Raw genomic sequence first — 25,495 nt, forward strand, 5'->3', positions numbered from 1 at the left:
CACCCTGTGGTCTCAAATAAAAAACAAAGCTTCCTCAAATGGGCAGGGATTTTCACCATCCAGATGCATGGCTGGGGAAGATCCCTGGTGGGTATTGCAGGGGGGCTCTGCCTTAACTTGTTTCATCAGCCGCCTTTACCCAGGGACCAACGAGACAGCCTTATTCTCACCACATATATCTGCCTCAAACAAAAAGGTGGCAAGTGTTTCCAAGTTTGTACAATAGAGTTTTGGTGTCTAAATTAACCTACCAGTTAGATGAGACGTTTAAAAAGAGCACATTGCTGCTTTCTTGTTCCCTTTGGTCTCCCTTTAGATTGTAAGGAAGTATCAGTAAAGGAGGAGAAACACTCCACAGAAAACTCTATAACCTGTATCAGTTACTGCACTGACATCTCCACTATCCTTAAAATGACCCCAATAAATGGGATGCAGAAAACATGGTTCAGAACAAGAGCCTCTGTAAACGTACTGATGCTTAGTAAACATCTATTCTCCACAGTTTATAGTTCCAGAGCCTGTGCATGAAATTCCATGATTCCTTGGAAGCCTAGGCATAAATATGCAGTCATTGGAGGAGCTCTGGTTTGTAGGTAAGTGGAAAATGATCCTATGGACCTTGTCTGCCTCAATATCTGGATACTCGCCTTACCAATTTGAACTGAGTGGAGGCCAACAATACTCTTCATTGGTATTATGTGATTCCCTAAGAGCTTGGTGTAAATATTTGATCCCATAAGAATAAAACTGGATACTTCTAAAAGAATATTGAATATCTGCAGGAAAAATGCAGAGAATGTTCCTAGAAAATTCTTGATTGGAGTTTAAAAGGGAGACTTCATAGGCTACAAATCAGTTTGAACTGATTTCACAATTTTGCAGTTTCACAATATTTTAAGCTTTTTATTGAATAGCCATTAGCCAAAATGTTTACCATTTTTTGTTTTGTTTACCATTGTTTGTTTACCATTATTTGAAGTGACCCCAAATATATTTTTAACTATTAGACCGAAAGCAGACCACTGCAAAAAAAAAAAATTTAAAAACCTATTCCTATGGGCTATTTCTTAGACTTTGACTTGAAGGGAAAAGAATAAAGAAAGGTAACTATTTTACTACAGATGTATCATATACTTTTTATGTTTGGTGCTTTAAATTTGTTTTATTAAAAATAATCAGGTTGCTGATATCACCCAGGACAAGTACTCAAAGAATATATCCATCGTGGAGACATATTTTCTAATGTTACGGAAGCAAATGAATCTTTAGTTTCTGCCATATCCACAAAGGACTTTCCTCTTTTCCTTTTTCATATTCTTTCTCCTTCACTTTGTAGTCCTGTGAGGACCATGTCCACAACTTCGTTTTCCAATGAGATGGTTATTTGGTTTTTCTTCTTCAAGAAGTAAATAATGTAAAAGTTGTGTTACTTGCTTATCTAACACAAATACAAATTTGTATCCCTGAAGTAAATCTAACTTGGTAATTATGCATTACTTTAAAAAATAATTATTGGGAGTGCTTGGGTGGCTTCTGCTTTTGGCTGAAGGCATGATCTCAGAGTTCTGGGATCGAGCCCCACATCAGGCTCCTGCCTCAATGGGACGTCTGCTTCTTCCTCTGCCTCTACCCCAGCTTGTGTGTGCACGCTCTCTCTCTCTCTCTTACTCTCTTTCTCTCAAATAAATAAAATCTTTTTTTTTAAGATTTTATTTATTATTTATTTGAGAGAGAGACAGTGAGAGAGAACATGAGCAAGGAGAAGGTCAGAGGGAGAAGCAGACTCCCCATGGAGCTGGGAGCCCGATGTGGGACTCGATCCCGGGACTCCAGGATCATGACCTGAGCCGAAAGCAGTCGTCCAACCAACTGAGCCACCAAGGTGCCCTCAAATAAATAAAATCTTTAAAAAATTATCAGATTCAGTATACTAACATTCTGTTTCAGATTTCTGCATCCATGTTCAGGACGGAAACTAGCCAGTGATTTTTCCTTTCTTAAGGTGCCTTCAATTGATTTTGAAGTCAGCATTAGACTAGCCTCATAAACTAAGTTAGAGAATGTAGCAGCCCTTCTTCCCTGCAACTTTTTCAATTTCCTGAAAGAGCTTACATAATCTGGAAATTTTTCATTCCTTAAATGTTTGGTTGAGTTTACTCATAAAGTTGTCTGCATTTTCGCCATGCAGAATTTGAGATACTTGATTCAGTTTCTATCATGACTAGAAGCAAATTCAAATTCTCAGATTTTTTATTTCTTCTTGAGTCAGGTTTTGATCGTTGATACTTTTCATGGTATGTGCCCATTCAAAAAAAAGTTTTAAAATTTATTGGCATGAAGTTGGTCATGGGATTCTTTTATTTTCTTTCAATCGCTGTTAAAGTCATCCTTTTTCATTATTACCTTTTGCTTCATCTCATTTATGCTTAAAAATATTGTTAGTAATTGTAGGGGTGCCTGGGTGGCTCAACTGCTTAAGTGACTCGACTCTTGAATTCAGCTAGGGTCTTGATCTCATAGTCATGAGATTGAGCCCCTCCATGGGCCTCTGGGCTGGGTGTGGAGCCTGCTTAAGACTCTCTCTCTTCCTGCTCATGCCCTCTCTCTCTCTCTCAAAAAAAAAAAAAAAAATTCTTGGTGATTTTGAGTTTTCTTTCTTTCTTTCTTTTAAAATAAAGATTTATTTATGAGAGAGAAAGAAAGCATACTCGTGTGAGCAGGGGAGAGCAGAAGGGTAGGGAATCTTTAAGCAGACTCTGCACTGAGTGCAGAACTTGACATGGGGCTCAGTCTCAGGACCCTGATACCACGACCTGAGCCAAAACCAAGAGTCAGAGGCTTAACCAACTGAGCTGTCCAGGCAATCCTTCTTTTAAGAACCATTCTTAGGATTGATTGACCTATCTTAGTCATTTGATAATTTCTGCTCTTATCTTTTTATTGCCTTCCTATTGCTTTTGGGGGCTTATTCTATTTCTCTTTTCTGATTTCTCAAATATGATGCTTAGGTTATGAATTTCAGCCTTTTAATTTTTTAATAGAATAGTTTTATTTATTTTTTTAAAGGTTTGATTATTTATTTGAGAGAGAGCACACATGCAGGAGCAGAGGGAGGGGCAGAGGAAGACAGAGAAGCAGACTCCTGGCTCAGTGGGGAGCCTGATGTGGCATACCAAGATGTGACCCCAGCCAAAGTCAGATGCTCAACCAACTAAATCAGCCAGGTGCCCATAGAATACTTTTAAAGCAAAATATTCTAGTCACAATTTAGCTATAATTTTCACAGAATATTAATTCTGTGAAAATTTATGAAGCTTGATTTATGGTCTAGCAAGTGATAAGTTTTTTAAATTGTTCTGTGTCCTTTAAAAGAATGTGAATTCTCCATTTGTTAGATGGAGTGTTCTTTTTAAGTCAATTAGACTAGGATTGTCAAATGTGTCCTCAAATCCTCTAAATCCTGAATCTTTTTATGCATCTGCTTTCTAATGACTTCAGAGATATGTTAAAAACCTCTCACTATGAAGGGGTATGCCAATTTCCCTAATACTTCTATCAATTGCTCCTTGAGTTCCTGTTGCTTTGAGGCTATATAATAAGTAAACACAAGTTTAGGATTCATATCTTTTGTTGATGTGGACATGGTCATGTAGTGATGTTTTTTTCTCTAGTAATGCTTTTCTGATCTTAATGTCCATTTTTCATACTTTAATACAGTTATACAATCTTTTTTTTGCCTTTTAAATTGTATGTATTTTTTTTTACTTTTAAACTTTCTATATCTTTATGTTTTAGATTGTTATAAGTAGTCATAAATAATCCAGTGTGTAAAACTCTTTTATCTAGGGCTTAGTTGATTTATATTAATTTTGATTACTTATAAATTGAGATTCTCTTCTAGCATTTTATTTTTTATTTTCTATTTATCTCATATTTCCCATGCTTTTTCTTCTCCTTCTGTACTCTTTCTCCTTTCTTCCTTTAAAGTTATAAGGTTAAATCTATTTTTTAATCTTCTAGTGGCTATTCTAAAAATTTTATGAGGTATAGTTAACTTAATAAAATCTAAAGTGAAAGAATATCTTTAATTTCCTTCCAATTAGTATGAGAACCTTTAAATGTCCATTTCTTTCTTAAATATCCAGTATTTCAGTTAGTGTTTCATTAACAACTTTTTTCTGACATTGTTATCTTTTTATGTAGTCAATGTTCACTTGGTTCTTTCTTTGTGCTTTATTCCTTGCTTCTTGGTGCTTCCTTGGAGGTCATACTTTCCTCTCTGAACTACATCCTTTCAAAATTTCTTGAGTGGCTCTTTCTTCACTGCACTGTAGACACAGTGTTTTTCTGAATATATATTATTGAAAGTTTTGCTTTTGCTCCATTTACAGTTCTATTTTAAGACTTGCTTTTCCTTTTGATTACTGAACGTATTGTTCTACTGTTACTTGGTTCTCTTGTCACTTACAAGAAAGAGTTGTCTTTCTAGTTTTCATTCTTCTGCAGGTAATCTGTCTTTCGTTTTGCATTTAACATTTGTAACTGCAGTTTTGCAAAGATGGGTCTAAGTATAAATTTCTGAATTTGAGGAATGGTGTCTTTAATCAATCTTGAAACATATTAGCCACTATCTTCTTGAATATTATCTCTCCCCCATTCTCTCATTATGTACCTCTTAAGTGTCATTTAGATGCAGGCTGGACTTTCCTGCTCATCTTCTGTGTCTCTTTCACTGTCATGAATTCTATTGCTTTGTCTCCCTGGCTTTACTGTAAGAAAATTCTTTGCCTGTGTATTCCATACCACTAATTCTCTCTTCAGTTATATCCAATATGCTATTAAATCCAACAATCAAATTTCTTCTTTTTTTTTTTTTAAGGTTTTATTTGTTCATTGAGAGAAAGACACACACAACAAGAAAAGGAACACAAACAAGGGGAGTTTGAGAGCAGACTTCCTGTAGAGCAGGGACCCTGATGTGGGGCTTAATCCCAGGACCCTGGGATCTTGACCTGAACTGAAGGCAGATGCTTAAGGACTGAGCCATCCAGGCACCCCTCTTCTTCTTTTTTTAATTTCTAAAATTTCTGTTTGGTTTTCTTAAAATTTGCCTGTTCAACTTTGATAGTGTCTTACTCTTTTGTTATATGTTCTAGTCCACTTTTTGTATCTTTAAATATATCTAACTATACAATTAGATATTTCTTTATTTGATAATTCTAACGTATACAGTTTCTAAAGTCAAAGTGGGCTTTGACTAACTCTTACACATGCTAGCTCATTTTCTTGTTTATTTGGCTTATTTCAATGTTTAGTTCATGTCCTTGGAAAGTTAATTTGTGGAAACTTCTGAGGTCTGGGTTTAAATTCTCTTTCTCCAGAGGCCATTTGTATTACTTCTGGCAAATGCCTATGCATTTATCCAACAAATCCACTTTAAATAAATTCATCTAAAATTTTATATTATTTTACTTTTTCCACAGAGGTAGTATGAATTCAGGCCCTAAATCCAAGTAAGAAGAGTTTCTTCCCTCCTTTGCTTTTTCTTTTCCTTCCTCTCTGCTCCTATTTCATTTCTTTCTTTTCTTTCCCACTTGAGTTAAGGCCAATATAACATTTTTCTTTACTAAATTTCTCTGCAGGACATTCATTTTTCCTAGTGCCACTAAAGGTGCCTTTTGGGGTATCAGCTTTTTCCCAAAGGGCCTCTCATTGTACCTATTACTATGCCTGCTTGCCAGGTCTTGCTCTCTACTGACCATACCTGGGGCTTATTCTTCCCATCTGAGGCCCCAGTGATGTGCAGAATAAACAATGGCCCTCACCTGCTTATGTCTCTGGATTCATGCTTTATTGTCATTTCTAGACCCCAAGGAATTGTCTTATTTTGCTTCCAGCTCAGCCATGCATTAACTGGAGGGTTTTTTTTTTTTTTTTTTTTTTTTTTTTTTTTTAATTTTTTTTTCCCGCAATTTTTTGTGTGTTAAAATGGGGAAAAAAAAAAAAAAAAAAAACTTCTCTAAGGAAAGAGAGTCCTCTATGCTTTTAAAAAGACCTTTACTTGCTTTAGATATGAGACATCTAGATATTAGGGTATCTGTTGAAGAAGACATTAAAATATTTGCTTCATTTTCTGGGTGACATATCAAAATGTGGGATATAAAATCAGTGCATGTTAAAATTTTCCAAATCCTAGCTTCCTTTTTCCTTTCTGGGCAAAATTTCTTTGCTTCAGTGAAAAGTAAGGTATCATTGGGCTTCAAAATATTCTCCAGTGGATGTGATTAACCCAGTTCTTTTTGAAGAATATTTCTAGGAATTTGTCTTACTTATGTTCTTTTCCCTCTGCTTCTCTTCCAGGAAAGTTATAATCACATAGAGTCATACTGAAATGCAATTATTTTTTTTTGAAGGGCAGAGTGAAATGCAATTATTGAAGGCAGCCAATAACGTCATTATTTGGCATTTTAAGCTGCAATAGGCAACCTAGCTTTTACTTCTCCCTTTGCTCACCACATAGTTTCAACTGGAGTTTCTGGCCAAAGATGAAGACCAACAACTCTTCCCTCTAAGTTTCTGATGCATCCACAAATAGTGTTGAAAACAACAACCAGAAACAGACAGAGCAGCCCAGCATCTTTCATGAGAGAGAAAACAGAGAGTGCACACTTGGTAAGAAAGAAAGGAGTATGACTTGTATCCTCTTTCAAGGAGACTTTGGAAATCTTCCTCAAGGATTTTGACCTGACACCTAGCTGGTAGAAATAACACCTGTATGCACTGTGTAATTTTTAGAACATAAACGAAACATGTCATGAAGAACAGCTTGTGACTGGAAGCCAAGTGCTACTTCTGAAAGGCTAGGACCCTCCATGCCATAACTGTGGGGAGACCAGTGGGAGCCTGGACACAAAAGCAGGGTGTTTTATCTGCGTTGTTTCCCAAATTGTGTGGACAGGGGATTAAGCCCAATCACAAGAACATGTTTTGAAGCAAACTGCTGTATAATTAATCCCTCCAGCTTCCAAGGGTGCATTGTAAAGAAAGCTATTGCTGATCAAAGGAATAGTTAATAGATCCCCAAAGCTTTATAGAGGTTTATTGCTTGTGAAGTTCTTTCAACAGATTTCTTTGAATTAGGCTCTAAAATGCCTCTTAACATAAAAGAAATAGCAAATATTCAACTTTGTGTCTTTGAGTGTATTACTCCGTGCCTCAGTTTCCTTATCCATACATATGTGTCTGTGTTGTGTGTATTGGAAGGGAGGGAGTTGGACTAGATGACTTCTCATCCTGTTTCTTGAACTTTAATAAGATTAATATGCAAACACTGCTTCTGCAGTTCTGGAAAGGCCTGAGGTTTTTCATTTCTAACAACTTCTCTTTGGATGTCCAGGATGCTTGTCCATGGGCCACACTTGAGAATGGGGAGGCTCTGGGTTGTGCCTCTGACACCTGATGACCTCATGATGTGTTTATTAGAAGGAAACGTGCTTCACTTTGATGATTCCCTAATATAGCTCCTTCACATTATAAAAACTTATTGAAGACCACTTTTTGCATAAAGAAATCTCCAAGGCAAACAGAGACTTTAGCTACTGAGGAAGAGGTGAGCAAGAGCACCAAAACTGCTGGTCAGGATGCCTGAGGCAGGGAGATGAGTGGTGGGCACATGCTGGGAATGATTTTGAAGAGCAGAAAGTAAGATTTACAAGACATGAGAAGAAGGGGGAGTCAAGTCTGATACCAAAAGTTCTGACCTGGAGTAAGACTGACTAACAGAACAGAGCTCCTATTTACTGAGTAGGGAAAATGGGGGAAGAGCAGGTTGTGGCGGGTGGGTTGGTGGGTGAGCAAGTCAAGAATCCAGTTTAGGTCTGTTAACTTCACGAAGTCTACTCCCCATTCAGATCGCCACGTCCAGTGGGTGGCAGGCGTCTGGAGGCAGCAAAGGGGGCTGAAGTTTCAGAGTCATCAGTGTACGGAGAGCCTTTACATTCATTATTTCACTGAATGATAACAACACCTTATGGATTCAGTATGATCACATCCTTCATTTCAGAGATGAAGAGATGGATGCCGGGAGATCAAGGTCACTGCTTTGAGGCCATGTGACCACCGAGGGAAGCCCAGTGGTCAGTCTCCAGAGCAAGGAGGGGCTGAGGACCAAATGTATCCCTGCAGGTAGTCATGAGCCGACCATCAGCAGTTGGGTGAAGGGAAGGGTGCAGGCAGAAGGCAGAAGGCAGACTCAGAGGACTGCAGAGACAACCACGCTTGAAGTGTTAACATGAAGGTCTGGTTGAACACCCATGTCTGATAAGTTTGTGCTCAGATGCTGACGAATTCTGACCAAACTCAGTTAACGTATCTATAGGGCTAGACAGACATGGGCTGGGGGGCCCTGTGGCATTACCGCCCTGCTGTGAGGTTCCCCTGGCAGCCAGCACTCTAATTCGTCTAATGGCACTGCTAAGTGCTCAGTGAATGTTTGCATTGATCTGAAAGTGCAGCTTTCCCCAGATGATGCCAAAGAATCCTTTGCCTAACAGTGCGCTCTAGCAGATGTGAGTGGGCTTGGCAAGGGGGGGCCCTGGTGAACACTGATGCTTATTTAGGAAGGAGAATCACAGAGGATTCTCATGTGGAATCACAGAGACACTGCCCTAACTAGAGAAGACACATAAATGAGCTCCTAGAGCTAGGGAAATGGAAGAGATGCCTCATAAGACAGTTGCTGCGAAAGCAGCTCTGGGGTACTGAATGCAGAACTTCTGCTTCCAGTCTGGAAGGGCAGAGGTGACCAGTTGAATGGAAAATCTACCCAACGTGCCACATCCCCACACCTCCGATGCAGGGATAACTTCTGCCAGGAGAATACATTCAGACCAGGTCAGCAACTCGAATCAGAACCCACAACTTGGCTAGGTTATGAGCGGACCTGAGGACAGCCTAATGACTCGTATCATTTTGCTATTCATAGTAAATACTTCATAAATACCTTTTGCATAAATGAGTGTGGTTAAGTAGTTGCTGATGTCAGAGAGGCTTGGCAAGATTCCTCCATAAGGGGTTGGTTGTGTCTTTAAACTCTGGTTTAAGAGGCTGTTCTTTCTTAACGTTAGCAAGCAACAGCATGTAGTTAGCATTCAATAAAAATTCTAGAAATTATCGTAGCAAGGGCCTAAGCTATGAGAAAATTAAATAACATTAGGCAAGAGTGTTTGGCTCCATCATACAGATCAGTTTTTGAGTGTCAGTTATCCGTGCTGGGAGGAGCCCTGTGGGAGGCCCCTACTTACCACCACCTACCTGCTCTGGGGTACTTCAGCTGTAGTGGGGAGTGGCTTCTTTCCAGAACCGTTTGCTAATCTAATGTAGGTCAGTGAGGGAAATGATGTATTGACAAAAAGGTCCAGAAGTGACTCCTAGACCCCAGTGTAGCCAAGTCCACAAAGGGGTGAGAACTCAGGGAATTTTGCAGTCAAATCAGGGAGATCCACCAGGAATTAGGCCTAGTTTCCCTCGAGAATACTGTACATTTGCTCAGAATGAATTCCAGAGCTAGGACAGAAAGAAAAGAACTGGAAGTCAACGCTCCCTGGCTGCGGACTGGGCGGGGCAAGGCCTTTCACATCCCTGCTGGGGCGATGCCTGCTTCCGGGCTCATGCACTCACCACTGTTGCTGCGTTTCCGTGGGTCATATCCTCCTCCTGGCCCATCAACTTCTTCAGGAACCTCCACAAGATCTGAAGTCTTAGAAAACAGAGGGAGTGACATGAAATGAGCAAAACCCTTTCAGTGGGCCAACTGAGCTGAGAAATTCAATGTCAATAGAATTCAATGTCAGTAGAATTAAGCTAGAATTTGCCTGACACTGTCTGAGGAACCCAATCATGCTGTGGTCTCGCTCACTTCAGAGAGGCTGTGTGTTCCCTCATGGGGGCGGTGGCTCCCTTCCAGTGTCTGTCTGCAGGCTCAGGGGGCAGCAGGGGGCGCATGAGCGGCACTCAGTGAGTGTAAAATGAATTTCTAGACGCCCAGGGACACACAACAGAGAGAAATCAGAATTCACGCCCGTACCCTGTCATGTAAATTCTCACTGACACTAGAGCTCTTTTAGAGGTAAGTTTTAAATATAGATGGTCCCTAAGCATAATCTCCTCCAGTCCCATCCATGTTGATGCAAAAGTTGGGTATTCATCCTTTCTGATGGCTGAGTGACATTCCATTGTATATATGGACCATATCCTCTTTAACCATTCATCTGTTGAAGGACATCTTGGTTCTTTCTACAGTTTGACGACTATGGCCATTGCTGCTATGAACATTACAGATGGCCCTTCTTTTCACTACATCTGTATCTTTAGGGTAAATACCCAGTAATGCAAATGATGGGTCATAGGGTACCTCTATTTTTAATTTTTTGAGGAACCTCCACACTGCTTTCCAAAGTGGCTGCACCAGCTTGCATTCCCACCAACGGTATAAGAGGGTTCCATATCCCCTCCATCATTTGTTGTTTTCTGGCTTGTTAATCTTTGCCATTCTAACTGGTACAAGGTAAAGGAAAGGAAAAGTGAATTGGGGGAAGTCAGAAGGGGAGAAAAACCATGAGAGACTGTGGACTCTGAGAAACAAACTGAGGGTTTTAGAGGGGAGGGGGGTGAGGGGATGGGGAGAGCCTGTTGGTGGATATTAAGGAGGGTACGTATTGCATGGAGCACTGTGTGTTGTACATAAACGATGAATCTTGGAACCTTGCATTGAAAACTAATGATGTACTGTATGGTGACTAACATAACACAATAAAAAAATAAATAAATATAGATGGTCTCCTTCTGATTTTTTTTTTTTAAATTTTTTTGACTTTACAAAACACATCAGTAGAAGCTACATCGAATTTTGCGTTTGGATCTTTTTCCGGGCTGGAGTGACATGGGAGTTTATCCCCAGAGGATGCTGCGTGGCACCCGGGGCTTTGGGTTAGTCCCACGATCACGAAGGCAGTGTCCACGAAGCCATTGTTTGTCACTTTCAATCAATGGCATGAGAGAGTCAACACTTTGTTATCAAATAGGCTTTTTGCTAGATGATTGTGCCCAATCATAGGGGAATGCAAGTGTTCTGAGCACAGTTGAGTTAGGCCAGGCTGAGCTACGATGTTTTCGAGGGCAGCAGTACCAACCCCTTTTTTGACTTCGGATAGTTTGAACTTACGATGAGTTTATTAGGATGTAACCCCATTACAAGTTGAGGAAGACTTGTATTGACTATAGAGAACAAGATGCAGCATCGAGGGGTGCATGACCTAGGTATGAGTTAAATGTCGTTTCCCCGGCTGCACAATTATTTACGTAATTCTTACTCTGCCTTTTCTTTTCGTTTAATAGGATAAGCCACAGCCATTCTTCTGCTTCAGTTACAGAAATAACATCATTACTCTAAATGGCTGATGGTTCCTGATCATTTATCATGTGCTGTTTTATGTACCATATATGTATCTGTTTATTCTTCACAGTAATCCTGTGACAGGCATACTTTTCAGTGACGAATGTGGAGCCCAGGGAAAAATCAGTAGTCCTTCTTGAGGTCCCATGGCCACTAAGTGCCAGAACTGGGGTTTGAACCTCAGGTGCTTTCTTCAGAGCTCATGTGTCTGAGCTTCTTCCAACGGTGTGCTGGAAAGGCTCATGCGGGCTGGTGAGAGCTTTGATGGCCTTCATAATGGGAGAGTGAAACAGGCCTGCGTGGGACTATTTACACCATAGAAATTGGCAAATGCTGCATATCAGGGTCCAGCCCCAGTTGGTAGTTAAACATTTATCAGCATACCCCTGATTGCGTCTATCAAATGGCCAGATGCCCCGGCTTTCATCTGGTTGGCCCCCATCTCTTTGGAAGAGGAATTTAGGGGGCCTCCGAAGAGGATCACATTTTTTTAAAAAAATATTTTATTTATTTATTTGATGGAGAGAGACACAGGGAGAGAGGGAATACAAGCAGGGGGAGTAGGAGAGGGAGAAGCAGGCTTCCTGCCAAGCAGGGAGCCCAATGTGGGGCTTGATCCCACCACCCTGGGATCATGACCAGAGCCGAAGGCAGACGTTTAACGACTGAGCCGCCAAGGTGCTGTGGGTCACATTTTGAAAACAATTTGCTTACATCTTATTTCAGAGGAACAAGTTTGCCTTCCCAGCCCTCTAGCCCTCCCAGTCAGCTCAGAGCATTTTAGCACGACCCTTGAGAGGCTCATTTTTGATATAATCCGGCTTAAAGATTTTCCCCAGCCATTCTCACTTGCATGATACATCGGAAAGAAGGGGAAAAAAAAAGTCACAGGATCTCTAGGTCACTTATACCCTGCTCCTTTGAAGCTGGCTATTTCTGAACAAAAGTTGCTATTATTATGTTAATTTAATCTTAGGAAACTGAAGATTATTCCCAAACTGGTCGAACCACTCCCAGAAGGTTTTTGAATTTCTTCCCAAAATTTTTAGTTTCTTCCCAAAGCCATCCAACCTTTTATATTCCAGAATATTTGAAAACACATTAAAAGAAACATAATGATTTAGAAACAGCCAGGTGGTGACTGCCCGACAATGTAAAGCCAATGGCCCCACAGCCCTGTAAGAAAATAAATGTGTGGAGCAGAGTTTGCTGTGTGGGAATATGTTAGCTTTAGGACATAACAAAACTGCAAGAATGGCAAGTGGCTGAAGTTCATTACCATCTGCCCCTGCAGGAAGGAAGCCAAAGCATTTTCAAGTACCAATCAATTGTTTCTGTTTTTTTCATTGAAGCAAGAGGGACTCTGGGGAAAGAGTGAAGTGACAGATATTTAAGGACAATTTGATTTGTGTTTGTCTCCCCACAGCCCTGAGAACAATGCCTTCACAGAGCACAATTCCGAGAATATTTACTGATAGAACCAGTGTCAGGAAGTTTAAATGGACTGTGATGAATGGATACCTTATTGACATTCAGAAAACCGTGTCTTCCGCCCTGAGAACCGGTCTGTCAGGGCCAGTCATGGCTAGAAACAAAACCATTTCAGACAGAAAAGCAAACTGGACATCCTTAATTTGTGTCTCTGACATTCTTGCTACTTCTACGTGAGAACAAACCATGGAGGCTAACATGGTCATTGCCTGCCACAGAGGGTCTGAGGACGTCTCCTCATCGTGGGGTCGCCACAGCCCCGGATGCAGGGCCAGCTATCTGCTGCCGGGATGTGTACCTGAGGGCCATCCCCGGGGAGCCCCCTCTTTATTCTTGCCTGCCCAGGCTGGCTTTCATTGGCCTTCCCACAAATGCTGTCCTCAGACAAGCCTGGGAGATGTAGGCACTAGAGGAGATGAGGGTATAGACCAGCTCTCCCCAGTGACATGAGAAAGGCCCATTCAGCATACAGGGCAAGTGACCAGAGCAGTCTGTTTTTCTTTTTGGCAGAAAGTCTTGATTTGTAAGAGGTGATGGCTACAGGCTGACAGCCATCACTGTGTGGCCTTGGGGGAAACGATGGCCCTCCTCACACTCCTACGGAAGAAGACCTAACATGGTAAGTGGGTTTAAGGACATGCTCTACAGATCAGAGGTTCTCAAACTTCGGTGGGTATCAGAATCACCTGGAGGGGTAATCAAGTACACAGATGCCCAACTCTTAGTAGGACAGGGAGCTTTCTGTCTTTACAAAGCCCTTCCGTGGATCCAGATCCCCACCAACATTTGAGAATCACTAGTGTAAAACAACAGAGAGAAGAAGGGAACCAAGAGTTCTTGTGTTTGAGCAGCTTCGTCTAGTTGGGGAGGAAACTAAAGGAGAGAGGGAAAAGTGAAACACAAAAGTGAAAAAATACCAAGGAATCTGCAAATCACTATGATTGATGAGTTGGTTGTTGTGGGTGTCCACAGAAGGGACACCCCAACCCAGACCCAAAAGAGATGCTGTCTGTATAGAGGTAGAAACAAGATGGGGGCAAGACCCAGCTACTGGGCAGAATATGGCAGTCCAGAGAGCTACAAAGTGTGCATGTAACTGGGGGCAGAAACATCAAAAGGTCAGGTCGATTTTGAGGGTACCGAAGTCAGTCTTTAAGAATCCCTGATACTTTTCCTCACTCTTTGAGGATGCACTTTTTGAGCATGAGGTGCTAGACCCTGGTATAATGAGATGAACAGGGAACAGGGCCCCGCTGTATAGCCACTCAGTACCTAGTACAGGAAAGAGAGCAGAAAATTATGCTGCAATTGTCCCTACCCTGTAAGAAAAGGATTTTCTGAAGGCCTGTGAGAGGAGCAACCATTGTGCTTGGGGGAGTCTGAGAACTCTTCCTGGTTTGTGTAAAAAAAAAAAGCTGGTCTTAAAGAACATCAGCTGGGGGAACAGCATGTCCTAAGGTACAAAGATGGCAAGAGCTTGGTGTGTTCAAGGGAAGGTGGATCTTCAGGGCAGTGACAGGCCTTTCACACCATGCTACAGTTCAATACAGGGCATAAGGAAGTCAATACAGACTTTTGATTTGGAAAACTGCAAAGGTCGTTCTTTAAATGATGATAACTCTGGAGGTAATGATAAGAGAAGACTCAAGAGGAAGAGGGGAACACAGCTATTCCTTTGAAATAGTCTGGGTGAGAGATGATGAGATTCAAACCTCCAGCACAGCAGGCAGAGACAAAGGGCACTTCTGATGCACATTTCCGAGTTTGTTTGTTTGTTTGTTGGTTTTGTATTTTAAGATTTTACTTATTTATTTGACACAGAGAGACACAGCGAGAGAAGGAACACAAGCAGGGGGAGTGGGAGAGACAGAAGCAGGCTTCCTGCTGAGAAGGGAGCCCGATGCAGGGGTTGATCCCAGAACCCTGAGATCGTGACCTGAACCAAAGTCAGATGCCTAATGACTGAGCCACCCAGGCACCCCTACATTTCTGAGTTCTCAGTTAGAGGACCCAATCATCAGTGGAGCACCATTAGAGCATGGACCTGCTGGAGGTTAGGACCCATCTGGAGGTTAGGACTAGAAGTATCTAAGGAGTCATCATCTTGGGCATGATGGCTGGACCAAAGGACTGTGAATGAGATGATCGTGAAGAACCAGTAGCACATGAAGGCCAAACCAAAGTAGAGATCTGGGAACATCCCTGACTTAAGGAGCAACTGAAGGACACATGAGAGGAGAATGGTTGAGGAGGACAGCAGGGTGGAACCCTGGAGTGGGTCCAGCCTCTTACAGAGCCCAAGAATGGGCCCCAGTAAGGAATGGCCAGGGAAATGTCCTTCTCAGAGAATGTATTTACCTTTCTAATGGATCACACCCTTGTTTCACTTCTTCATAACTCAAACTCAAAGAAAGCCCAGCCAAGGGCTCAATGCTTAATCGAAATAAAACATCAGCAAATTTCATTTATTGAGTGCCAGGCTTTGTGCTAGAAAATTACTTATACTCTTACTATCATCTAACCCACATCACCAGAACCAATATTATCATCAGGACTGCCAATTTGATGTATAGCCTCCCAGGGAGATCACCAGGATCAGATACCTTAAAATGTCCCAGCTTATACCTGCACTGCTTTGAGAGCAATGTCTACTGAAACTGTTTCCCTCTTTACTCTGAAATCCTGCAGTGCTCCTATAACATAGCTATTATAATACTCATAATGTGTATGCTATGTTCCGATTCATAATAAAAATAGTACAAGACATAAAAATATGTTCCTTAAAAAGTGCCAGACAATGCTGTCACCATCTGCTTTGCGCTCTATTGTTTTGGTCTTCTGAAATAAGTGGTGAATTCGGAGGGTAAGAAGTCATGTCCTCCCCTTCGTCTGTGTCCTCTATGCTGGTGGACTGTAGGCACTTAATTCATGCTTGCTAACTGCAAACTGAGAGTAAAACTGACATCACTTTTAGGGGCAGCAAGGAATAAGTGTACCACAAGTTTTGGTTCTTCCTTCTGAGAAGTTGGTGGGATGCATGAAGAACAGGGTTTTTGGTGAATGTGAAATGGCCTCTAGGGGCACCTGGGGGGCTCAGTCAGTTAAGCTTCTGCCTTCAGCTCAGGTCATGATCTCAGGGTCCTGGGAACAAGAGGCCCATGCCAGGCTCCCTGCTCAACAGGGAGTCTGCCTCTCTCTCCCCCCTGCTCATGCTATCTCTCTCTCTCAAATAAATAAATAAAATCTTTAAAAAAGGTGGCATCTAGGATAACAATGGGGCATCAATCAGAAGACTTTCAAATCTACCTACTCACCCACCTGACCTACACACCTGCCTACAGCCTATAATCTCAGTTATCCTGTAGACTGACCTGCACCCATTGAGGGAGCTGCTTTCACTCAGCTCGAGAACCCCTCCGATGGGTACGCACCCCTCCTTCTCCCATGATCCACCCTAATCACTTGATGTTGACAGGACCCAGCTGGGCAGACCACCTGGCGGCTCATCTGTGCCTTGCTTTGAAATCCCATTTTAACATGGGCGGCAACAATGGAACCAGTAACTGGGTGCGAGCCATCCTAGTTGGCAACATTGGCTGGAAGGTCCTTGTCTCTGCAGGACAGATGGTGGCCTTCAGCATGAACGGCAGAGTCGTGTGGCATCCTGGGGCATTTATAGAAATTCTGGTTGGGACCACCAGAAACAGAATGATGACAGCATGTCAAGGAGAGCCATGGGTAATCATTTTAGAACAAAAAACATGTGGGAGAGGTGTCTGGGAGGGTGAGTGTCCCTTGGAAACAGACCCTGTTAAGTCACCAGTCCAGCGCCTCTGGGGAGGGCAGCTTTTGTATGAAAGCAAGAAGAGTACCTTGTCTCTGAGAGAAAAGAATGAGAAAATGTGAGAAAGAGCTGTATTGAACTGGGATGTAGCCGGAAGGAGAAATGGCCACAGCTGGGACTTCCCTGCTTCTGCCATTGTTTGGGTGAACCTTTCTCTCTGTTGACTGCCATGCCATCGGGTATTGGTGGGAGAGGAGGGAGGGGAAGTACATGGAGAATCGAGGTGCATGAAACCAAGAACATAGTCTTTGAGGGCAAAAGTACAATGATCCCTGGGTGTTGGCCACAAAGAGGAAGTTAACCTTTAGTGGCCCAAGGCACCTGGGATTTCCCTTCAGAAGCTACCTGACTCTCAAAGACCTGACCTCATGATACATTTATGGGGACCCCCTTGCGCTACTGTGCCTGGGGTCTGCCCTCCCCAGAGCACTGCAGGTGGACTGAGGGAGGAAGAGGATAATTACAGAGGTTCTGTGAGGTGATTCAGAGCCACTGCCGGAGCTGCCCTTCTTCGTCCTCTGGGCCAGGGAGGTGCCGAAGCGGAGGGTCTCATAGACAGGGTCCACCTTATTGCCACAGGCTGCAATGGAAAAGAAAGGTCGTCTGAGTGACGGGTTTCCTCCATTCACCATCAGGAGGGCAGCCAAGCATTTATCATACCTTATGGATCAACAGCACTTAAGAAGAAGGTGCTGTGCCAGCTCACTAGTAACCCCTGGGAAAAAAAGGAGCTGTGTGTGGTCAAGCTCATTGGGCAGATGGGCTCCCCACAATATGTGCCCATCGACCATGTCCTTCCGGTGCACTGACCACTTACACCCAGAACTCTCTGCTCCCAGATGCTTCCTGATTTATTGGTTTTCCTCTTTTGTTATCCAGCCTCAGGACTCCAATATCAAGCTTATTCCCAGACACCAGCTTTATTTCCCCTAGTGTGAGGTTCTACTCACCAAGGTTCAAAGCCTTAAGCAAGACTTAAAGTTTGTTGTAGGAGGCAAGTGTTTTTGAAGGAATTTGACATTACCAGGTCTTGTGAATTTCTGTTTAAAAGCTTTCTAAGTTTAAAACTTGCCCCCCTCCAAAGGCAAAAATATGTAGAGATTCTCACAGACAGAGGGAAAGAAAAATAGAAATAAACTGAAAGATATTGTTAAAGAATAAACTGAAGCCAGAAATATCTATAAATATAAGACATTTTTTGGTCCTCATTAAAGAAAAACTGATATTCAGAGTTCCTTCCAAGCATTGGTCTATAATTTATGGTTTTTGCTTGTTTGTTTGTTTTTTTGCAACAATTAGAAAAAGCAGCTTTTGGTTTTCTTCACTTGTAGGGTCTGACAGGATGAGTAACTTGTCCAGACACACAGTTAGTGGGTCAGTGGGGAAGCTGGGCTCCGAGCCAGGTGTGTGGGATGCTAGGCTCTACGTTCTTCCCACTCTGCCAAGCTGCTGATGGCTGGAATAGCATATCAGCAGCCTTTGGGACTTGGGTGTTTTTCAAGCTTCATCGGGGAGAGAATTTGCTCCTCCTTAAATATCCTCTCCAGCAAAGCAAACAATCATAGCGCAATCAGCCACCAGAGAGATGCACAAACATAGCCCTTTGGGTCTACAGTCCCAAGAGAGAAGAGTAACAGCTATTAAGGCTGACACTGCTGCCCAAAACCAACTCAACTCATCAGCGTCCCAACTCACCGATGGGCATAACTTCTTTAATGCATCCAAACTGTTCATGAATGAGCAAGGGGGAGCTGTAGTATCGCCGAAACCCCTTTGGCTAGAGAAAGAATGAGAAAGAGAAAGGCTTAATGTCACAGAGGTGATGGAGAAAACCACACAAGAGCTCTGAGAATCATACCAGCTGATTTTTCCAGGGGGCACCCCTCTGTCACCCTTGAAGATGCTGACTTGTCCTTAAATTTATCCCTGGTTGGGGGATAGGGCGGGAGGTACAGGTGGCAATAAGCAAGTTACACTCCACCCAGAAAGCAAGCCCCAACCTGCCCTTCCTTTTCCTGCCTCTCCTCCTTCGGCAAACCTTAGCAGCCTCCCTTTTGTCTAGGCTCCCCATTATCTCCCACAATACAAATGGACTGGCATGCATTATTTCATAGCACTTCACGATTAAGGCTTATTAAAATAATAAAAGTCCTGGGCCAGGGGAAGCAGACCTCAGAGGAAAGCCCAAAGGATCTTGTTTATGTGGCACCCCAGAGTCATTTGTCTTGTGTTCTAGACTCTAGCATGCTTTTCTGATCTCTCATTCATAGTCTTTGCCTTGGTTTATGGGAATCACCATTGGAAGAGAAGGAGGGGAACAAGTGAGGCAGGGGTTTTAGAGAAGATGACACTGCCAATCAGAGAAAGGAGACGAAATCTCTAAGAACCCTGACTTACTATGTCCCAGTGCTGGAAGGGAAGTTTGTGGCCCAGCCCCTACTGGAATTCCCGAATCCTTGCCCTTGTTCCTGGCAAGCGGTATCCTCCTTTTCTGAACACTGCCATTTCTGAGGTGTGGGTGGGAGGAGCTCTCACCAACCAAGGAGGCAGGTCTTTGGTAACCTTATCTCTTTGTTAAGACTTGGTGTCTACTGATCCTAGGTCTTTTCCCTGGAGCCATAGGACAGGAGATAATTCCTCTTTTGTATGACAGGCCTTAAATTATTTTGAAGGCAGCTGTCACAGTCCAAGTGTCTCTAGGCTAGACATTTTTGAAGGCAGCTGTCACAGTCCAAGTGTCTCTAGGCTAGACATTCTTGGTCCCTTTGACAGCTCTTTGGCCATCCTAGTATCAATACCCTCAAAAATGCTCTGGGTTCCTTTTTTTCCACATGTTGCCACAGTACTGAAGCCCATGCTCCCAAGATGCTAAGACCAGCCTAGAATGGACCACGGCTATCTGATCTTCCTTGGCTCGGCTGCCATGATCTCTTAAAGTGGTACATTGAATTTTATTACTCGCTCCATTTTTAGGGTGGTGGTTAATCTCTCTCCCTCTCTTGATGTCCGCTGAGCCAATTTAACACTGAGGTGACCAGCCGCCCTCATTTTTCTGGGAAGAGAGGGTTCCAGGGATGCCTCTCTTTCAACTTCAAAACATGGACAGTCCCAGGATGTGGGCCTTGCAGTGCTAACGCTGGAGAAGTTCCAGCCCGGGACAAGTCAGTCACCTTGTTAAGGTGTCTTTTTTACATGGGAAACATTTGTCTTTCAGGATGATAAAGCTGCTCCTCTGCTTTGTCATTAGGCCAACAAGGAAGCCCGGTTGGTAGGCCAGGGACTTGGGGGTTGCCTCTCTATTGTCTGGCTATAAGGGTGGAGGAGCTCGGACAGGCAGGGGGGTCTGGGCTCACTCCTGGCACCGGCCCTTACCAGCTTGCCCATGCACCGCTGGGGTGCTAGGCCATCCATGCACTTGTGGTGGAGACTCATCTTACAGGCCTTGCAGCGCAGCCCATGCTTAGCGTTTGCTCCTGTCAGACATGCGTGAGCTTTGGTTAGGAGACAGCCTGCCTTCACCTGGTGGCTAGCAAGAAGTCCCTGACAGAGGGATTAATCCCCAGACCCAGGTAATTCTCCTTTTCTCACATACTGAAGCCGCGTGATGCTTTTGAAATGGACAGGATCTTATGGTAGATTCTTTGACCTTCTCCCACATCTAGTACCACTTCAGGTACCAGCTCTGGTTTCCTTCCACTCATTTCCTTTTCATGACTCCAGAAAATCTGTCTCCTCCATGTCACCGTTCACTCGTTTCAAGCTAGCAAATGCCACTTTCTTGCTCCTCACAGAGGCCACCTATTTCCGCTCCTCTGTAAGTCTTGCCAAGGAGTGCAAGTGCTGCAGTTTTGCCCATTTTTACCGGAGTTTCTGTCACAGAGTCTGAGCAGTTGGACAGATGCTCGGGAAAATGGCCAATAAAGGGGGAATGGTACAGTCTGTGTGAGAGACAAGCTGATGGTACTAAAGTGGGGATGGAGGACTGGGTCCAACACCACCTCCTGGCTGGTGGAAGAGGAGCAGGGTCAGTGAGGAGCAGGCCATGAGAGCACTGTTTCAGGGAGTCATCCAGCCTCCCGGGAGAGGGTGCTGTGACAGGTTGGGATGAAAGGAGACAGAAGAGAGAGGTCCCTTGGAGCCTATGCTGCAGAAGTGAGGCTCAAGGCAGCAGTGTTGGGGGACAAACACAAGGGAGGGCCCGGATCGCCTCAAAGGTATGGAGGGTGCTGGCCACCTGCATTCATGTTATGCAGAGCAGTTAGAGGGAGGTAAGGTGACGATGTCAGGGTGGGACATTTTGTCTCCATTAGGCCCAAGACAAGACGTGCAAGACAGAGCGAGTGAGCTGGTAGGTGCCTCACACACCCCCAAACATGGGCTGCCAAAATGGGAGTTTATAGCTCTTAGATGGCCAAGCACATGAAGCACATTAGAAAAGTGAGGAAAGGGGATACAGGAGAGGGTTTCCTTGTGGAACTGCTGAGGTCCTACTCCTTTCATCTTGCTCCTCCCACATAGCGACAAGGGTGGGACCGTCTCTACTCAGTCCTACTTAGAGAAGCTTCAAGGAGATTACTTTAAAAGCTTGGCTTATATCCCCTGGAGACTGTGGGACACACAGCTGTGGCTATACCCACATGAAGAATGCTGACCAAGAACACTGCTGGACAGGCAATGGGACTCCCAACATCTCATAGGCATTAATTCATACATATGCTGGGAGACATGAGGCCACAGATAGCCCCCGCTACAAACACAGCTGACTACAGAAGCAAAATGAGGATCATATGTGAAAACCACCCACCTCTCCGCCATCCAAACCACCATTGGCCCTTGTCCAGACTAATTCCTAACTGAACTAGTTTATCTGTGTTTGTCTTCCTCCAATGCATGCGCAGGAAACAGAACAATCATTTAAACATGACTTGAGTCACTTCCCTCTCTTGTGTAAACAGCTTTCAGTAGGTTCTCCCTGCCTTTCTGGCATTATACAAAATGCTCAGCATGGTGGGGAGGCTTTGTATGATTTGGTGGGAGCCCATACTTGCTCCTATCTTCGGCCAACCCACTTGTTCTCTATGCTCTAGCCACCTGGCCTTCTGCGAGTTCCCTGAAGGCATGAGCTCTTTAATTCCTCAGGGTCTTTCAGACATGTAGCCCTAAATGTTTGGAATGTTGTCTACATCACTCCTCACCTGGCTGGTCGGTCCTCATGTTTTGGGTCTCTTGTCATTCCTCCCATCAAGCTTTCTTGGCCACATTTCTCCTTTCCTGTCTAAATATATTTTTTTCTTTAAAACTAATCTTTCTTGCAGTTTTCTGTTGTTTTTCACAGCATTTATCAAGAGTTTGTTTTTACATGTATTTCCTCCTGGACTGTGAACCCAATGAGGCTAAGGGCTATGTTTGTTCATCTGTCACTGTGTACCTAGCTCTGAGCACGATGTCCGATAATATGTGCTAAATACATTAACCAACAAATTTTCTCACAGTCACACAAGTACTCAAACAGGAGTGACCAACTGAGATAATTAAGTGGAGTTGATTCATTGATGGTGTAGAAGCAGCATTCCAGAGCTGAAAGAGGACTTGAAGATCAACTGTAGGCATGATTTTATTCTACAGATGAGAAGGCTGAGGTACCAGGTCGGGGTCCTGCCTAGTATCACTTTTCCTCCGCTTGACCCTAAAACTTCCTCCCTTTATTGGGAGTAAGGTACATGAAGATAAGAAAGGGGATAATTAGATAAAAAAAAAAAGAGAGAGAGAGAGTACAAGAACCAGATATTCAGCTGGGAAAAGCCACGGGCAAACTCTTGTCTGGACAAAGATCCACAAACCCTTCAGGAGGTATTACCTGAAAACTGCCCTCAAGAAGGTATCATTTAACATAAATTGTGTCTGCTCATACAACCACAGAAAGGCAAAGTGACATATAAACAAACCATAAATTACTGGGTATGTTTGCTTGTTCATAAATACTAATTGGAAAGGTTCTTTTCCTTTTTTTGAGAGTGGTTATTGCAATGCCTTTTAAACACTGGACTTTGAAAACAATCATTCATTTTTTGTTTTCAAATTAGAGAATGCTATTTGTGCCCTATGAGAGAATGTAAGTAAAAGCTTCAAAGAAGAGTTATTTCATTGTGTGCTGGACTCTGAAATAGCACTTTTACGTATTAAGGTATATTTTCCTTCAGACCTGAACACTGTAATTTCAGTTTTCCTTGTCCGTTCTAATATGCTCCACTATTTGAATGAGTCAGATCACCAGCAATAATTTGGTTTTAGGTGTCCCCATTTCTACAGTGGAATAGCACGAGTGTGACTGAAGAGGAAAGCCTGTATTCTGTGGTTCAGAGAATAGTTCAAAGGGATAATTCACATCACTCAATGGTGTTAGTTTACTGTAGCAGGATATGGGAAAGCTACTGTCTGGTCCATTACTAGTGACCTCCATCACAAAGGTATCACTGAATGTGACCCATATGCCTCAGTGAGTGGGAAAAACATGGTTTTATATTCGAATCTGTCTCATGCTGGCCCCTTAAACTTATGAAAGCTACTAACATTCCCAGAGCCTCAGCTGTCTCCTCCTCAAATGGCAATGCTTCTAGGTCCTCCCAGGGTTGCTAACAGTAATAGTGTCAAAATACATGCAAAGGGGATTGCATGGATTTAAATACTTGGAAACATAAAGATGTCACTAGACTCTGAGTAAACATGGTGGACTGGCCACAATAGAGTCCCATTTATTCATACCAAAGCCCACTAAAATGTCAGTCAAATAATAAAAAGTGACATAACCCCCAAATAACAAGGTTACCAGGAAGAGTAGCAAGCATAGAAGAGAGTTCAGAAGATAGAAAGCAACTGGAGGAAGGGCAAGGAATTTCACAAAAAAGGGGGAGACAGAGTTCCCAAGAGCAATTTGGAAATGGGGGAATCAGGGACCGTCGAAAATTGTGGAATTTCAAAATTCTGAGAGAAAAGACTTTCAAACCTAGAATTTTATACCCAGGCAAATTCGTAACAATTAAGTAGGCAGAACAGACACATATTCAGGGACTCCAAATATTTGCTTTCCATACACCATTTCTCAGAACACTAATGAAAAATTTGCCTCAGAGAGATCAGGGAATAAGTCAAGGAAGAGGAAATTGTTGGATCCAGTGCACAACAGAGGAACCAACACAGAGGGAAGGTAAATAATTTACCCAAAGTAAGGCCATATCCTTGGGGGGAAAATGGAACTTAGAAGTTTATTGATGTTTTTCAGGTTTGGATGCTGTAATAGATATGGCATCGGATAGAAACATTTGAAAAAATTATAGATGCCTAAAAAGTCAAGAGAATTAAAAAGGTGATTTCTGCTTGAGGAAATATAAAAGCTGTGTAAGAATAGAAATGTAATCCTAATACAATATTTGAATCAGAAGCTAGCAATAGTCACAATAGTGTAAACACAGACTATCAAGTTCACACAAAGTTGTGACAAAACTACTTGGGAAGATGAGAACAAAGGGAGAGCAAAGATTGTGCTGAATGTAACTCTTGTGGGAAGGTGAGAGTGAGGCATAGAACAAACAGGGGGTGCTGGAGGGGGGCAGCCAGAAGTCAATAAATATTTCATTAATCAACAAAGAGTAAGTACAGCATTTAGACATTTTGAAATAAATGCCAAAGAAACAATTGCAGAGGATGAAAGCAGCTACCTTTCAGAAGTGTCCTAGTTGTAGGATGAGAAAGTTTCCAATGAAGTATTTTCAGTACCATCTGTACTGTATTTAAACTACTTGTCCTACTGTGGCAAAAAGCAAATGGAAGTGAAGCTGCTGGAAGCTGGGTCCTATCAGCCCTTTGGATTGATATGGTTTGTGGTATCCAGGGAAAATAGGGAGCTGGCTCATCATGTAATGATCAGTTATTCCCTGGGGCTTGAACTTCTGGGATAAACTAAGATAGTTCTATGAATTATAGTGGAAAATTGTTAAGAATGTTATGATACTCAGATGGAGTTTGGAATGGATCAGTGCAAGCCAGGACAACAATGACTAACTTCCTGGCATTGGGCTCTTTTATGAGCATGGTTGGGTCTACCATTATGGATAAGTAAGCTGTCCCTAGAGGAACAAAGTGTTGAAGTTCTTGTGAATAAAGGAGTCTCTATATAGATATTGGGAGAAATATAAAAAGGGTTTTCTCAATATGAATGGTTAATCAACAACACTGGATGGCAGGCTACTTTTTAAAAAAATAATAATATTAATTATATATATATCTATAAAAGAGTTGGCAAGAATCATTCTGATAACATTTGGCCATTTAAGCATTGCTTAACTCTTAGTCACATTTCATATTATATCTCTTAAAAATAAAACAGGATATACCAGGGGTTTACAATCAAGACCCCTTAATCAGGAAAGTAACATGGAGAATGAGGGTCCAATGCGGGGGGTCCACCCCCCTCATTCTATGCAAAGAGACAGATTTCTCCTTGTAGACCCAAATCCTGGATGCTTGTGTGACTACTGGATTCTAAACTACCTGCAGATCTGCATTGTATGAGCCCCCACCTGGCTGGGTCTAACTTTTCATATCCACGATCCAATGTGACTAATCCTGGTTTGCTGGGACTCAGAACTCCCCATGTCCTCGTGGTTGTACGATCCAGGCCAGATACTGCCTGCCTGACCTAGGAAGTGAAC

General features: G+C 42.8%; 1 protein-coding gene across 1 annotated transcript in view; it reads right to left on the reverse strand.

Moving 5' to 3' along the window:
- STAC (SH3 and cysteine rich domain) overlaps window positions 1-25,495 on the reverse strand; it is a 152,016-nt gene that overhangs the window by 38,046 nt on the left and 88,475 nt on the right. The window contains exons 3-6 of the mRNA XM_059387945.1: window positions 20,160-20,260; window positions 18,483-18,564; window positions 17,252-17,367; window positions 9,679-9,757 (exon numbers count right to left, since the gene is read on the reverse strand). Coding sequence (XP_059243928.1) covers window positions 9,679-9,757; window positions 17,252-17,367; window positions 18,483-18,564; window positions 20,160-20,260 — 378 coding nt within the window. The remainder of the gene's footprint in view (window positions 1-9,678; window positions 9,758-17,251; window positions 17,368-18,482; window positions 18,565-20,159; window positions 20,261-25,495) is intronic.

The sequence above is a fragment of the Mustela nigripes genome, chromosome 2, assembly GCF_022355385.1.
Source record: "Mustela nigripes isolate SB6536 chromosome 2, MUSNIG.SB6536, whole genome shotgun sequence".
Taxonomy (NCBI): domain Eukaryota; kingdom Metazoa; phylum Chordata; class Mammalia; order Carnivora; family Mustelidae; genus Mustela; species Mustela nigripes.